General features: G+C 43.3%; 1 protein-coding gene across 1 annotated transcript in view; it reads left to right on the forward strand.

Annotated features, from left to right (window-relative positions):
* The first annotated feature begins 2,327 nt into the window (after positions 1-2,327).
* Positions 2,328-17,588, forward strand: part of HEXB (hexosaminidase subunit beta) — a 29,396-nt gene continuing 14,135 nt past the window's right edge. The window contains exons 1-5 of the mRNA XM_009240805.4: positions 2,328-2,768; positions 6,343-6,488; positions 10,600-10,665; positions 13,683-13,729; positions 13,986-14,096. Of these exons, the coding sequence (XP_009239080.4) occupies positions 2,470-2,768; positions 6,343-6,488; positions 10,600-10,665; positions 13,683-13,729; positions 13,986-14,096 (669 nt within the window). The 5' untranslated portion in view covers positions 2,328-2,469. The remainder of the gene's footprint in view (positions 2,769-6,342; positions 6,489-10,599; positions 10,666-13,682; positions 13,730-13,985; positions 14,097-17,588) is intronic.

The raw sequence follows: 17,588 nt of genomic DNA on the forward strand, positions 1-17,588 counted from the left end.
ATGCAGAGCAGACAGCCAGGCAGAAATGCGATTGGGCAAAAAGGATATCACCACCCTAATGGTAATAGAGAGGAGAAACCTGGCAAGACGTGTCTGTTCAAATTCTTCTTGGCCTCTCTGCGTGGTATTCCTTCCTCCAGGATATGGTGCAGGGCCACTCCGGAACAAAAGTCTTGAGAGCCACTATCCGACAACGTAGGTCAGAGAACTTCTTTATGGCCGGCTCCTACAGAAAGGCACTGCAAGATTAGAGTAATATTTCTAGATTTTATGACTGGCTTTGGGGGGAAAAGGGGCTCTGGTTTCTTTTTTCTTTCTTTTTTTTTTCCTGTCTGAGACAGAGTCTTGCTCTGTGGCTCAGGCTGGAGTGCAGTGGTGTGATCTCAGCTCACTGCAACCTCTGCCTCCCAGGTTCAAGTGATTCTTGTGCCTCAGCCACCCAAGTAGCTGGGATTGCGGGCATGTGCCACCACATCCAGCTAATTTTTGTATTTTTAGTAGAGATGAGGTTTCGCCATGTTGGCCAGGCTGGTCTCGAACTCCTGGCCTTAAGTGATCCACCTGTCTTGGCCTCCCAAAGTGCTGGGATTACAGGCGTGAGACACAGTGCCCAGCAGTGGCTCTAGTTTCTCTGACCCATTTTGAAAAAGAGGAATTCTAGTTTCTATGGCTTGCTTTGGGGAAGAAAGGGGAACAGGAGAAAGAAAGGCAGGAGAAGGTCAGAAAGATCTTCTGACCCTCTTTTCTTCAGTTCCAAGTATTCAACATGCCAAAGTGCCACACTTTGGGGTCTCATTTTCTGGGGCCCAATAATCATTACTTTTTTTTTTTTTTTTTTAGATGGAGTCTTCCTCTTGTCGCCCAGGCTGGAGTGCAGTGGCTTCATCTCGGCTCACTGAAACCTCCAGCTTCCGGTTTCAAGCGATTCTCCTGCCTCAGGCTCCTGAATAGCTGGGATTACAGGCGCCCGCCACCACGCCCGGCTAATTTTTGTATTTTTAATAGAGACGGGGTTTCACCATGTTGGCCAGGCTGGTCTCGAACTCCTGAACTTGTGATCCACCCGCCTTCGCCTCCCAAAGTGCTGGGATTTCAGGCGTGAGCCGCCGCGCCCCGCCTAATCATTACATTTCTTTGAAGTCTTTCCTTGAAGCTCTTCCACCCTCATTTTCAGAATACTCACTATAGCAGATCTGTGGTTTTGGTCTGCCTTGCTGTTTTTCCTTCTGGTAAGAGAACACCTCTTCTCCATTTGGCATCTCCAGTCCGTGTTGGTCCACTCGTGTTGGCCTCCCAGGTTCAAGAGATTATCCTGCCTCAGCCTCCAGAGTAGCTGGGACTATAGGCACCCGCCATCATGCTCGGCTAATTTTTGTATTTTTGTAGAGTCAGGGTTTCACCATGTTGGCCAGGCTGGTCTTGAACTCCTGACCTCAGGTGATCCGCCCGCCTCGGCCTCCCAAAGTGCTGGGGCTACAGGCGTGAGCTACCACGTATGGCCAGCACCGGGCATTTTCACTGGCTCTTCCTTAGGGATGGGTTATGAAATCAAACTTGTCAGTTGGGATCCTTTATCGGAACCGACACAGATGAGCCAAGACGTTCTCGCTCAGGATTTCTTGGGCAGGCTCTGCCCCAGGGAGTTCTGATAGGAAGGCTTTATTGACTGCAGCTGAAGTGCCGTTACAGAAAAGCCTGGACTTAGGAGCAAATAAACTCAGCTCTCGTCTCGCTTATCTGGTGGGTGGGCTGAGAGGAGAAAGGTGCTCCCCAAGCTTGGCTTCTCCAGCTTCCCCGAAGCCAGGGACCCAAAGGAGAGCGCCAGCGTTGCCAGCGTGAGCGGCGACCCGGTGCCGGCCTGGCGTCCCAAGCCTGTGCACTGGGCTCTTTTCTTTTTTTTTTTTTTTGAGACGGAGTCTTGCTGTCACCCAGGCTGGAGTGCAGTGGCGCGATCTCGGCTCACTGCAACCTCCGCCTCCCGGGTTCAAGAGATTATCCTGCCTCAGCCTCCAGAGTAGCTGGGACTACAGGCACCCGCCATCATGCTCGGCTAATTTTTGTATTTTTGTAGAGTCGGGGTTTCACCATGTTGGCCAGGCTCGTCTTGAACTCCTGACCTCAGGTGATCCGCCCGCCTCGGCCTCCCAAAGTGCTGGGGCTACAGGCGTGAGCCACCACGTACGGCCAGCACCGGGCATTTTTCTTACTTTAGCCATCCCGTGATTGAGGTTGCTGTCTGGGCTCTGCTCCTACCCTAGGGCACCCCTGGAGGAAATTCTCGAGGTGGCCTGGACAGGGCGGGCTGGGCGAGGGCGCGCCCGGGGCCTGGAGGCGGAGTCGGGGGCGGGGCGCGCAGTCATCTGACTCGGTGACTCACTCGCTGCCGCTCTTCCTCCGACCCGGGCCGGGCGGGAAGTCGGGTCCCGAGGCTCCGGCTCGGCAGACCGGGCGGAAAGCAGCCGAGCGGCCATGGAGCTGTGCGGGCTGGGGCTGCCCCGGCCGCCCATGCTGCTGGCGCTGCTGTTGGCGACACTGCTGGCGGCGATGTTGGCGCTGCTGACTCAGGTGGCTCTGGTGGTGCAGGTGGCGGAGGCGGCTCGGGCCCCGGGCGTCTGGGCCAAGCCGAGGCCGGCGCTGTGGCCCCTGCCGCTCTCGGTGAAGATGACCCCGAACCTGCTGCATCTCTCCCCGGAGAACTTCTACATCAGCCACAGCCCCAATTCCACGGCGGGCCCCTCCTGCACCCTGCTGGAGGAAGCGTTTCGGAGGTGAGCGCTCCGGGCTCGGCCGGGAGGTGTCCTGGGGGAGGGGAGAGGCGGACCACCCCGGGGAGCTGTGCAGACGAGGAAACCGCCCCGGAGCGGGCAGGCGATCTGCCCAGCGCCACATGGACTGAACCCAGGTTCTTGCCCCCACCCTCCTACTGCTTCTTAAGGGACACCTTGGGTGCTCAGGAGCCCTGATTTGAGAGCCGGATACTAAGTGGAAGAGGGAGTTTGCTCTGAGGCCTTGTTGGGCAAATGACATGGATGGAGGGAACACCGGTTCCCCAGCTCCAGAGCTGGGGAGGAAAGTGACAGCTCCTTATTTGAAGGACGTTCAAATGGGATAAGTTACCCGAAGGGCTTAGACAAGCTCTCTTGAGGGACCAGGAATTCCCCAAAGCTGACTGTCATTTATAGGCCAGTTTCGCCCCCTTACCTCTCCTCACATCTCCTGGTAACAGCTCAAATGGCAGAAGTCCTCAGTTTCGAGCACTGCCTAAAACTCCCCTCTCTCCTAAAATCTCTTCCATATAAAATGTGACATGTTTGCATCTAACTACGTTTCTGCGGTCAGTGGTTAGGCAGTATCCAACTTTGTTTCTCAACACCAATCATGTGCCTGCTCTCCCTGCTTCCTCTTTTACAGACCCCTAGATAGCGCCTCTGTCTCTGTCACCCTTTGGCTGCAGACAGGGTGAGTTTTGTCATGGGAGTCAGCCAATCACACCATAGACAAGGCAGGTTCCCCTGGGGAGATGTTTGAAGAAGCCACACACTGTCCCCTCAGTATGAGACCTGTGTAGGTGGGACTGTCCTGAAGGCATATCGTGCCCTGCAGAATTGTAATTTGGTGCTGACTGTACTGCCTCCGGGCATTCCCCAAGCCTGTCGCTGTACCCAGCGGGTACTATAGAGCTTAAGTGTGTTTACAGGACACTGAACAGGTGGGGAGGGAATGCAAAACTAACTGAATAATGTGTTCTGACCCCAGATAGGACAGGTGCCTAGGCTCAAGCTGCAGAGGCCCAAGATGCTGATGGCAGAAATGGTTCATTCTCTACAATCAGAAGGCTCATGGTTTCCTTCTGTTTTGTACAACTAAATGGGTATTGTCAGTCTCTATTTTAGACACACACACTAAAGAGACTTTGGTATCCAGTCTGCTAAGGCCAGAGTGGGGTTAAGATGTAGAACCAAAGTGTTTGGTTGCATTGGGATATTCAGAAAGATTGCATGGAAAATACATGAAGATTGTCTCAGAAGATCATGACTAGGGTTGGAAATCTTTTAAAAACAAACACCCTTATTATGTTTGCCTTGGAGTTCAGCTTGTAGAATTGGATTTTCCTTCTGTGTCATACTGCTAAGTAAAACAAGGACTTGGTAATATGCTGAACTGACTGTGACAAGAAAGCATGGGTGATGTAAGTTAACAATAGGTAGATAACCAGGACTTGAATCAGCTGAGATGGTTTGAAGGCAGGGCTTGGTATTTCAAGGCAGGTGCAGGTGATTACCTGAAGAGTTTGTCTAATTCATGGCCTCTGAGTGAAGCAGCCATTAATTATGCCTGGCATTATTGGGAAGCAGGTCATAAAATGTGTTGGCCCTTATGGCTAAGACTTGAAGGCATGCATGCGAGCATTCTAGGAACTCAGGAGGGGCAGCAGGTATCTCAGAGTAAAAGCACAGTGGAGTTGGAAAGATTTGGAAATATCGGAGTGTTCAGAAAGTGCGACGTGGTCAGGAACACACAGTCTAGGCCCCAGATTGTTCAGAATCACATAGCCCCTGTCTCTGAAGAGCCCAGGTTGTATCACAAACCGTGCTTTGAAACAGTATGCTTTTTGCAGGCAGAGTTTGGCTGTTAGATGCATAGCTGCTTCTTTAGCTTCTAGAACAGCGTTCATCACATGCTAGTCACTCATTTTTAAAAATAAACAAATAGCTTCACTCCTTCATTTCCTGGAAGGCTAAACTAACCCACATACCTTTGACATACTGCCTCACAGCCCTTTGAGTTTTCTGTTAGAATTTTACTACCTAGGGTCAAGGTTCTAAGCCAGCTTCCAACTCTGATCTCAAAGCTGCCGGCAGCTTTAATTTCTTTTTTAAAAAAATTTTAATTATGGAAAAAATACACATAACATAAAATTTACCATCTTAACCTTTTGTAAGTATGTATTTCGGTGGTCTTCATTTCCTTTCTAATCTGTCAAGGTTTTCCTATGAGAAGGGCCCTCAACACCTACATCCATTCCATTCTCTCATTGGTTAACTTCCATACACTTCCAAACATGTCAGAATTTTCCGACCTCTTCTGCGAAAAAGCATAAAACGTTCTTACACATAAGTAGCATGTATAACCTTCTGGCTTACCAAAATCTGTAAAATATTATTTAAACAATTGCCCTGAAGCCTATCTGATCTTTTTTATTAAGTGCCTTTACATTTTTATTTAATATTCTGATTTTTGGATACCAAAAACAGTTGCTCTGAAGCCTATCTGATCTTTTTTATTTAATGCCTTTACATTTTTATTTAATATTCTCTGATTTTTGGATACCAACAAAAGGTACTTTTTTTTTTTTTTTTTTGAGATGGAGTCTCATTCTGTCACCCAGGCTGGAGTGCAGTGGTGTGATCTTGGCTCACTGCTGCAACCTCCGCCTCCTGGGTTCAAGCGATTCTCCTGCCTCAGCCTCCTGAGTAGCTGGGATTACAGGTGCCTGCCACCATACCCAGCTGATTGTTTGTATTTGTAGTAGAGACTGTGTATTTTTAGTTTCACTATGTTGGCTGGGCTGGTCTTGAACTACTGACCTCATGATCCTCCCGCCTCGGCCTCCCAAAGTGCTGGGATTACAGGCATGAGCCACTGCGCCTGGCCAACAAAAAGTAAATTTTAAAGGCTCTGGTGAGAATTCTGGACCTTCTTTTGGGGCTTTATATGTAAGCTAGGATACTTTTGTAGGAAGGTAACAGGAACCCTCACTCGATCTGGCTCAAACAATAGGAAAACTTATTTCACATATTAGGATGTCCAAAAGTAGGGATGAATTTAGGGCAAGTTGACTAAGTGGCTCAACAGTGTTACCAGGGATCCATATTCTTTCCGTCTCTGCTCTGTCCACTTTAGTGTAGTGGCAACTAGTCCAGCTCTCACATACAGAGAAACAAAGTTTTCTTGTGATTTGCTCAGAACTCCCCCTAACCCCCACATCCTATCACTGGTCAGAATTGGTTTTTCATTCCCAAGAGTGATGGATTACCATGATGGTTTCATTATTGGTTCTTAACAGGGGCTTCATATGTCACGTCAGAGTGTGGGGAAGCCTTTAAAATTCCCGTGCCTGAATCCCATTCTCATAGATTCTGATTCTGAAGGCATGGACGTTGGGATTTTCAAAAAAACTTCCCAAGTGATTCTAATGTACAGCTTGGGGTGAGAATCTCTAGTTGGACTTACAATGGGGAGCATGGATTTGAGGAGTTAACTACAATGTTACTAGCACATCTGTTTTAAAAATTTGGCTAAAATACTTTTAAAATGTGTTTATATTTATTTGTCAAACAGATATCATGGCTATATTTTTGGTTTCTACAAGTGGCATCATGAACCTGCTGAATTCCAGGCTAGAACCCAGCTTCAGCAACTTCTTGTCTCAATCACCCTTCAGTCAGAGTGTGATGCTTTCCCCAACATATCTTCAGATGAGTCTTGTAAGTACCTATGCAATGTGAGTGTATTATATCCCAGGTGCTCGCTGACGGACTTAAGTGCCAAAAACTGGCTCCATGCTAGGAACCACTGTGAGTTCTCAACCAGTGAGTTTATGATTCCTATTTTTAAAATAACCTTTAAAGTCTGATTATAAAAGTAGTACATAGTCTTTGTGGAAAATTTGTAAGTACAGTAAGTGCAGAAGAAGAAATAAATCACTCACAATCCCAGCAGACAGAATTAATCACTGTCATTTTAGGTGTATTTTTTTGCAGAGTAAAACATGTAAACATTTTACATAGACATAAATACAAACATGATAAGTATTGACATGAAAATGGCAGTAATTCTGTACATGTGCTTCTTGTATTTCTGTTGTGTTTTTATATCATGCTTTTTTGCAAAATACATTATAAATTAAACATGAATTTCACTAGTTTTCTGTGATATCATTTTCAATGGCTGAATAATGTTCTGTCACTATATGGATGAGCTGACTTGGCTAATCTCTTTTGGACATCTAGGTAATTTCTTAACTTTTGTGTTTGAAAACATCTGGATCCATGATCTCTATTTATAATCTAATTTTACACAAAGATAATGCAGAGCTGGGGGAGAGGGTGGGTACAGCAGTTTCATTTGATTGACAATATAATCAACATTTAACTGTATGATTTTGTCCTCGTTGTTGCCTAAAATGTTATTTTCTAGGGCTTTTCCCAAATTATTTTAGAACAAATAAGTGGACATGCCTTTTCTATAGGGTATACTGCCTGAGAATAATGTGGAATTGCACCAAGGAATCAAAGAAGGGCAGTATAAGGACATGTGTAATATAAGATTCGTGCAAGAAAGAGCAGACAGGGGAACTGAGTGTAAAGATAGAGGCTGGATGCTGTAGCTCACACCTGTAATCCCAGCACTTTGGGAGGCCGAGGTGGGTGGATCACTTGAGGCCAGGAGTTCAAGACCAGCCTGGCCAATATGGTGAAACGGCATCTCTATGAAAAAATACAAAAAGTTAGCCAAGAGTGTTGGTGCGTACCTGTAATCCCAGCTACTTGGGAGGCTGAGGCAGGAGAATCAGTTGAACCCAGGAGGCAGAGGTTGCAGTGAGCTGGGATCATGCCGCTGCACTCCAGCCTGGGGGACAGAGTGAGACTGTCTCAAAAAAAAAAAAAAAAAAGATGCCACAAATTTAGAGAAAAGAGCAACTCCATTACCCCCAGACTGCCTCACAGTTAAGTACATGTCTTCATCCTGCTGGTTTAGATGAGATTTCTCAATAATACATCTCTTTGAAAGAAAGCTTGCTTTCTCTTCAATTCTGTAGCTGTTCTTAGAAGAGAAATAGGAAAATTCACCAACATCAGGTATCATTTCAATTGATACTCAGCACTCAGACACCATGTGAAGCAGGTTTTGCAACCTGAATTGAGTTGGAAATGGTCATTACGTTGCCAAGGAATCTTTGCTGTCCATTGGCAATACAGATAACAGATTGTAAATTTTGCAAAATGAAATGTATCGAGACTAGAGAGTCATAGCTTATCTTTCAGTCAGTTCTACAAACCCTTTTTATTCTGAAAGGGAAGTTTCTTGAGACAAGGTGATTGTGAAATTTTCAGCTGAAGAATAAACTAGTTTTTAGTCTTTAAACTAGATGATGATGATGATAAAAATGACACATATGAATGGAAATAACAAGATATCAAATGTCCAGAGTGGGAGGACATGTTGAAAGAGGTGACACATGTTAAAGCATTACTCTTTATTAAAAATAAAAATACGCATGCCCTGAGAAGTGGACTAGTTTTTACTGCAGATAAATGGACACATAAATCAAGGATGTTTGATGCAGTTTGCCTGTAATGTGAAGAATTGTCAATAAAACTCAATGTCCATCAATAGAGGAATGGCTAAATACATCTTGTCAATCTATACTAAACAGTATGATCACAACAGTTAAGAATAAAGAAGCAGTATTACTGAGAACACACATGGAGAACTGACAAGATAAACTGCTGAGTTGAACAAAGGAAGCTGTATAATTATGTGTAGAGGTGGACCCTGTTTATATGTCAACACACATGCAGGAACACACGCGTAAAGCAATACTATATTTTCTCCTTCCATGTACATCTATGTTAAGCCTAAGAAAATGCCCGATAAGTGTTTCCTCTGAGGAAGGTAGAGGGAGTTGGGTGAGTATCTCAAAGGAGATTTTAGCCTTATCTATATTGTACTGCTTTTAAACAGAATATATAGATATGTCATTTGTATATTCACCCTCCAAAAGTATTTATGGTGCAAAAAGATACAGAATGGGCTAACTGAAAAGTCAATGATATAATTCCTTTCACACTTCAGGGAAGTGATCATTGTTAACACTAATAACTTGGTTGTGAAGTAAAAATGGAAATTCTGTAGCTATGTGTCCATATATTTAGAAAACCAAATTTCTAATTGTTATATGTATTTTCCACTGAGTTGAATTACAGTCCTTTTTAATATCAGCCAGTTGTCAGCTATTAGAAAATAATTGGTATCAAGTAGATGCAATATATTAATGTTTTTTAGGTGACTCTGTGCTATTTCTGGAAGATCTCAAAACTAGAATGTGGCAAAAAAAATGTTTTTAAACAGTGACCAATGGAGCAGTGAGCTCTAGGTAGCTGATTAAGAATTTGATACAGGCTGGGTACAGTAGCTGACACCTGTAATCCCAACACTTTGGGAGGCTGAGGCTGGTAGATGGCTTGAGCCCAGGAGTTCAAGACCAGCCTGGGCAACATGGCAACACCCTGTCTCTACAAAAAAAAAAAAAAAGAAAGAAAAATTAGCCAGGCGTGGTGGCACATGCCTACAGTCCCAGCTACTTGGGAGCTCGAGGCTGCAGTGAACCATGATCATGCCACTCCACTCCAGCCTGGGCAGCACAGTGAGACTCTGTCTCAACAACAACACAAGAATTTGCTATAGATGTAGAGGAAACATAATTAGACTATGCTCATAAATAGCAATATGGTTCTTAGCCTGGCATTGGCTAACTCATCTAATGGAATGTGGTTATCTAATGGAAAAGGCTATCTTGTCAGAAGACTATCACCTGAGATGCTCACACTACTGATAGAGCACTTTTGCCTACCTGCAGCTAACTATTCTGTGAGCACCTGAATTGTGGTGGTGGTAGAAGGTGATAAATCACCCAGAGGACACAGTATTAAACCATTAACCTCCAGCCCGTCAGTGTCTTTGCTGTGGCAAAGTCCAAAGCTGTTACACCCTTTAGCTTTCAATCTCTTTACCATCTGTGGGTTTACTATGTGGTTGATTCCACTCCAGACCTCTCTAAAAGACTAAATGACTATTGGGCCAACCTTAGAGTATGCTTCAAAGATTCAAAGATTAGTCTCTCACCAGAAGCAGCTAACTGGAGTCTCATTCTGGATAATGTGAACTTTTAATTGAGTGGGACAAAGCTGAATTATTTTTATTGAGTGGGACAAAGCTGAACTAAGCTAAAGGGATTTGGAGAGTAAGTCTTAAGGCAGATTTGGATGATACTGAAGAAAGGTGGGTACAGGGCAAGTAGAAAATTCTGAAGGCAAAAGAGTGTAGATACTCGCTGGCCTTAAGGGGAATAGATTTGACTGACACCTAGGGCGTTACCAAGGATTAGTAGGAACTGAGGAATGTTTGCACTTTCAACTAAACTCTTAGCTTAACTAGGACCCTACTTTGTTGAGGAGAAGTTGGAGAGACTAACTCTTGGGCAAATGAGGAAACATGGAGATGACACCCAAATTCCCGTTCTGAGTGACTCAAGTGACTGGATGGTGGTGCTGTGACTCACTGAAATGAGGAACACAGAAGACCAGCAGGTTGAAGTGTGCAGAGGAGGGAGGGAAGAGTTCTGTTGGGGCATGTGGAGTCGAAGGAATCTGCAGGACATCCAAATGGAGATGTAGAGGAGGCAGTTAGAGAAATAGGTCATGTGCTTAGGAGAAAATAATAGTCCAGAAATATCAATGACATGTTTAGGAAACTTATTGTGTGTCATTGAGGGATTAACAAAAGTATGTGTGTGATTTTAAATCCTCAATACAGATACTTTACTTGTGAAAGAACCAGTGGCTGTCCTTAAGGCCAACAGAGTTTGGGGAGCATTACGAGGTAAGTTCCATGCAGTTTCATTGTTACTTTCCAGTAAAGGAAAATTTTCAGTTGGTGCTTTGTGACATCAAGCACAGCAAAACTTTGCCGCCTTGGATCCTTTACAGAATGCTTTGTTATGTAGTTCCAAAATTATTTCCATTGAACATGTACTACATAAAGCATGGGAGAGGTCAGCACAGTGGCTCATGCCTGTAATCCCAGCACTTCGAGAGGCTGAGGTAGGTGATGATTGCCTGAGCTCAGAAGTCTGAGACCAGCCTGGGCAACATGATGCAACTCCATCTCTACAAAAAGTACACAGATTAGCCAGGCATAGTGGCATGGACCTATAGTCCCAGCTACTCTGAAGGCTGAGGTGGGAGGATTGCTTGAGTCCAGGACGTTGAGGCTGCAGGGAGCCTAGATCACACCACTGCATTCCAGGCTGGGCAACAGAGCAAGACCCCTGTCTCAAAAAAATACAAATAAATAAATACAGCATGGGAGAAAACTCATTTGACCTCTCAAAAAATGTTTGAAGGTTATTACATTCCTACAGTGCTGTAATTCATTGATGCTCTTGGGTCTGTAATGTTTATAGCACGACACATGGCCACAACCTGTCCTGATTAGGGAATTTTGTTTCAGCTATCGCTTCTGTTCACTTCAGAAGCAAACATCTCTCTTCCCTAATTTTAAATTCCTGTGGATTTAGAAACATAACTAAGTTTGTATAAGGAACAGTATCAAAAGGCAAATATGCTATAGAGTTGGTTAGAGGCAGTGGGCAGGGAGTAACTTGAAAAGCTTTTCCTGAGAATTTCAGGGTTTGAACTTCAACGTTTGACATCAGGACATTTGCTGTTCAAAAGTTTCTTTTACCTTTTTTTCTAGGCAGATAAGATGCTGTACTGACTTCCAAACAGCAGAGTTTTTAGAAAGGGAATTTAAAAAAATACGAACTAACCAAATTTAGTCATTAAAATAAAGGCTTGGGGTTGGTCATAGTCACTCACACCTGTAATCCCACCACTTTGGGAGGTCGAGGCAGGCAGATCACTTGAGGTCAGGAGTTAGAGACCAGACTGGCCAACATGGTGAAACCCCATCTCTACTAAAAATACAAAAAAAAAAAAAAAAAAAAAAAAATTAGCCAGGCATGGTGGTGCATGCCTGTAATCCCAACTACTTGGGAGGGTGAGGCAGGAGAATTGCTTGAACCTTGGAGAGGGAGGTTGCAGTGAGCTGAGCTGGCACCACTGCATTCCAGCCTGGGCGACAGAGCAAGACACCATCCCAAAAAACAAAATAAATAAAGATTTGGAATTTGTCTCAGATAGAGTGTTACCTAAAATAATTATTGTTATGCTATATATTTTTATACCATAAGATTATAATGTTATTCAAAATAGAATATGAAAATATCTAGATATTGACTACAAATGTAATTTTATTTATGTATAATATTAGTGATTTTAAGCTTTTATTAGTCCAATCTGCCTGTCTCGTCTGCGTCTGCTAAGGAGAAGAGACGCTATTTTATTTTTATTTTTTTTTTGAGACAGAGTCTTGCTGTGTTGCCCAGGCTGGAGTGCAGTGGTGAAATCTCAGCTCACTGCAAGCTCCGCCTCCCGGGTTCATGCCATTTTCCTGCCTCAGCCTCCCGAGTAGCTGGTACTACAGGCGCCTGCCACCACGCTTGGCTGATTTTTTGTACTTTTAGTAGAGACAGGGTTTCACCGTGTTAGCCAGGATGGTCTCAATCTCATGACCTCGTGATCCGCCTGCCTCAGCCTCCCAAAGTGCTGGGATTACAGGCGTGAGCCACCGCACCCAGCCAAGAGATGCTTATTGATGTTTGTTCTGATCCATACCAAAATAAAGAACTCTAGCAAGGCTGGGCACGGTGGCTCACGCCTCTAATCCCAGCACTTTGGGAGGCTGAGGCGGGTGGATCACTTGAGGTCAGGAGTTGGAGACCAGCCTGGTCAACACAGTGAAACCCCATCTCTACTAAAAATACAAAAATTAGCCAGGCATGGTGGTGCATGCTTGTAGTCCCAGCTACTTGGGAGGCTGAGGCAGGAGAAGTACTTGAACCCGGGAGGCGGAGGTTACAATGAGCCGAGATCACGCCACTGCACTCCATCCTGGGTGACAGAGCAAGACTCAGTCTCAAAAAAAAAAAAAGAAAGAAAAAAGAAAAAAGCCACTCTTGCAAGTATGCGGTGACTAGATTTCTAGTCCAAGAAGTCCGTATTTTCTGTTTACCATCAGACTTTCAGAGTAATGTACTCTAAACTGATCATTATTGAATGTAATGTCACTTAACAGAAACTTTCAGTTATTCTTCCCAGCATGAACCTGTACTTGACGAGGTTGGGGAGAGAGGAAGGTGTAGCAAAGATGACTGAACTGTTCTTAGGTTAAAAATTCCCTGGCTATATAGCTGTCAGCTAGAATGAGGAATCTGAATAAAGTCAAGGCCGATTGGAAGAATTAGCCTGTCAACTAGTATATTAAGGGAATAATCCACTTGAGTAAAAAAGTCAGAAGGTAGTCTTTGCAGCTATAAGTAAAATGCTGTATATTGTAAATTGGTCTTTATTTATAGTTTCATGGTTTTTCCAGCCATTTTTCTCTGTTACGTTTAGGTACCTTCTAAAAGTGACTGTATTTGATTATGAAAATTCTTTCTCATGATGCTATAAATTTATTAAGGAACTGGTATTTTATTAAATTACTATTCTTCTTTTGTGTATATTGAAACAACCCCCAGGGTATGGGCACAATGAAGTAAAGCACTTTTATTAGATGAGTAGAGATGTGCAATGGATTTTTTTTTTTATTTGGCTTTGATTTTAGAAATTATGGTAGAGGGTGTAGGTATAACAATATATTTTAGAGGATAGAGGTATAACACTATATTCAATTATATTTGCCTTACCTGGTTATGAGTCCGTTTGAATAATATAACTTTTATCATCTCAATTTGTTGATTTATAAATTAATGCAATAAATTTTACTTTCCTCAGGTTTAGAGACCTTTAGCCAGTTAGTTTATCAAGATTCTTATGGAACTGTAAGTATGATTATTATATGTTACTAACAATTGTTAGACAAATTACTAATAGAAAAAAATGTAACCTGTTTAGCTATTGCTTCCTGAAGGTTTCATTTCCCCAGATATTTATCTTAGCCGGTAAATGTAAATTTCATACATTTTTGTTGTTCTAAATTAATATTTTATGAAATGCTTGTATAAATAGATGTAGTCTTCATTGAGTTCAAGACAACAGAAAATTCTAAAACTAAATCAAAATTTTATTTTGTCATAGTTCACCATCAATGAATCCACCATTATTGATTCTCCAAGGTTTCCTCACAGAGGAATTTTGATTGATACATCCAGACATTATCTGCCAGTTAAGATTATTCTTAAAACTCTGGTAAGTAATTACTTCATTCTAATCCATTGTCTATTCTGAAGATGTCTCCTTTATGTTGTAACTTTATGTTGGTTACTATTGTGTAGGTTGGAACAGGGGAATCTGTATAAGCACTGGGCATTCTTTCCTCAGTCCCTAGAGAAGTGTATTTCCTCAGCTGTGACGTGGAGGTCCCCTTGAGAATCACCCTCCTGTTTTCAGTGTGAGAGCCACGTATAACATGTATATAGCCAAGACTGTTAAGAGAAAGACAGTTTAAACACTGCCCATTGGCCCTTTACATACACTCCCATTTGTCAAATCATGTGTCTAGACTTTTGGTTAGGAATAATACATGGCCACCCGGGTGCGGTGGCTTACACTTGTAATCCCAACACTTTGGGAGGCCGAGGCAGGTGGATCACCTGAGGTCAGGAGTTCGAGACCAGCCTGGCCAACATGGCCAAACCCCGTCTCTACTAAAAATACAAAAATTAGCCAGGCGTGGTAGCGTGCGCCTGTAATCCCAGCTACTAGAGAGGCTGAGACAGGAGAATTGCTTGAAACCTCTCCGGGTGGAGGTTGCAGTGAGCTGAGTTCGCACCGCTGCACTCCAGCCTGGGCGACAGAGCAAGACTCCGTCTCAAAAATAAAACAAAACAAGACAAAACAAAACGAATACATGGCCACCACACCATACTTCTAGTTAGTGCCCTTTAAATTTTGTGACCTCCTCTTACTTTTTTTATAAGTGGCATTAGAAAGGAGTCCGGGAGCTCCTTTATACCCAGGGAACTATTCCAAAGGAATATGGAACCTCAGGGGTGGTATGGGTTAGGAAGAAGGTTGACAATAACTGTTTTCTCCTATGAGCTTTTTTTAAATTGGTTAATCCCCACCATCACCTGCCAATTTGTAGGGGTGGGGAGGTTTCCTCCCATGTTTTTTTGCACCTTCACTTGATCATTATGATGACACTATGCTATTTAAAAATTATTATTATTATTATTATTATTATTATTTTTTTTTTGAAACGGAGTTTCGCTCTTGTTGCCCAGGCTGGAGTGCAATGGCGCAATCTCGGCTCACCGCAACCTCCGCCTCCCAGGTTCAAGCAATTCTCCTGCCTCAGCCCCCCGAGTAGCTGGGATTACAGGCATGCACCACCACGCCCGGCTAATTTTGCATTTTTAGTAGAGATGGGGTTTCTCCATGTTGAGGCTGGTCTTGAACTCCTGACCTCAGGTGATCTGCCTTCCTCGGCCTCCCAAAGTGCTGGGATTACAGGTGTGAGCCACCACGCCCAGCCAAAAATTATTATTATTATTATTATTATTATTATTTTTAGTTGAAGTCTTGCTCTGTCACCAGGCTGGAGGGCAGTGGGGCAATCTTGGCTGACTGCAACCTCTGCCTCCCAGATTCAAGCAATTCTCCTGCCTTGGCCTCCCGAGTAGCTGGGATTACAGGTGCACACCACCACATCCAGCTAATTTTTGTATTTTTAGTAGAGACAGGGTTTCACCATGTTGGTCAGGATGTTCTCGATCTCTTGACCTTGTGATCCGCCTGCCTCAGCCTCCCAAAGTGCTGGGATTACAGGCGTGAGCCACCACGCCTGGCCTAAAAATTATTTTTACATTTACATTAATACTCTGAATTTTTTCTCCAAAAGACACTCTTGTCACTTTTAAGAAATAGATGCTTAGTGTAAAAAGTTTAAACAATATAAATATGCATAAAATAGGCAGTCATCCCATAATTTCATTTGCCAAAGATTGACATACACTTTTATGTCCTACTTGTCTCATTTTAGACTTAAAAAATGAATATACTAGGCGGGTTACGGTGGCTCACGCCTGTAATCTCAGCACTTTGAGAGGTGGAGGCAGGTGGATCATTCAAGGTCAGGAGTTCAAGACCAGCCTGACCACCATGGTGAAACCTGTCTCTACTGAAAATACAAAAAATTAGCCAGGCGTGGTGGTGCACGCCTGTAATTCCAGCTACTTGGGAGGCTGAGGCACAAAATCGCTTGAACCTGGGAGAGGGAGGTTGGAGTGAGCCAAGATTATGCCACTGCGCTCCAGCCTGGGCAACAGAGCGAGACTCCATCTCAAAACAAACAAACAAAATGAATATATTAACATATACAATGTGACTTTTTAAAAAACTTAAATGAGACCGTACTTTTGCTACCCCCCACCCCTCCTTTTTTTTTGTGAGACGGAGTCTCGCTGTGTTACCCAGGCTGAAGTGCAGTTGGCACAATCTCAGCTCACTGCTACCTCCGCCTCCTGAGTTCAAGCAATTCTCTTGCCTCTGTCTCTTGAGTAGCTGGGATTACAGTTGCCCACCACCACACCCAGCTAATTTTTGTATTTTTAGTAGAGATGGAGTTTCACCATGTTGGTCAGGCTCATCTTGAACTCCTGACCTCAAGTGATTTGCCTGCCTTGGCCTCCCAAAATGATGGGATTACAGATGTGAGCCACCACACATGGCCTTTGCTACCCTTTTAACAGTTGAATATTTCATTTTATTTAGTCTCATGCTGATGGACATCTAAGTTAATTAACTATTATCATAAATACTACTGCAGTGTTCTTTGATACATATATATTTGTACACTTGATAAGATTATTTCTGGAGGATAAATTCTTAGAAGTGAATTTCTGGGCTTAAGATGTATATATTTTATTTTTTGATACATTTTAACTTTTGGTATATACTATCAGGCTGCCTTCTAGACAGGTTGGTCATAGCCACCTATGCTTGGCCAACAGTGTGGTACATCTTTGCCATGTTTGTTGCTGATCTAATGATAAAATATATCTCCTTGTTTTAATGTGCACTTCCTTGCTTTTTAGTGAATATAAGCCTTTTTTTTTTTTTTTTACATATTGGTTATTTGTATATTTTATATTATAAACTGTAAGTTTTTTTTTTTTTTTGAGACAGTTTTGCTCTGTCGCCCAGACTGGAGTGCAGTGGCATGATCTTGGCTCACTGTAATCTCTGCCTCCTGGGTTCAAGCGATTCTTGAACCTCAGCCTCTTGAGTAGCTGGGATTACAGGCATGCACCACCACACCCAGCTAATTTTTTGTATTTTTAGTACAGACAGGGTTTTGCCATGTTGCCCAGGCTGGTCTCAAACTCCTGAGCTCAAGCAATCTGCCCACCTCGGCCTCTCAAAGTGCTAGGATTACAGGCATGAGCCACTGCGCCCAGCTGTAAGTTTATTTTCTATGTTTATTTTGTCGTCTAGAATGTGAATACCTTCTTTATTGGTTTAATGTTTTAATGTTATATTTGTCTATAGATTGTGCCACTGATACTTTTATATTTGCTTATATGTATCTTATTTTTAAAATTTAATTAATTTAAATTTTTTATATTTTAAAAAAATTTGTGTAGAGATAGAGTCTCACCATAATGCCCAGGCTAGCCTCAAACTCCTGGTGTCAAGTGATCCTTCCAGCTTGGCCTCCCAAAGCGTTGGGATTATAGG

Source organism: Pongo abelii, chromosome 4 (assembly GCF_028885655.2).
Source record: "Pongo abelii isolate AG06213 chromosome 4, NHGRI_mPonAbe1-v2.0_pri, whole genome shotgun sequence".
Taxonomy (NCBI): Eukaryota; Metazoa; Chordata; class Mammalia; order Primates; family Hominidae; genus Pongo; species Pongo abelii.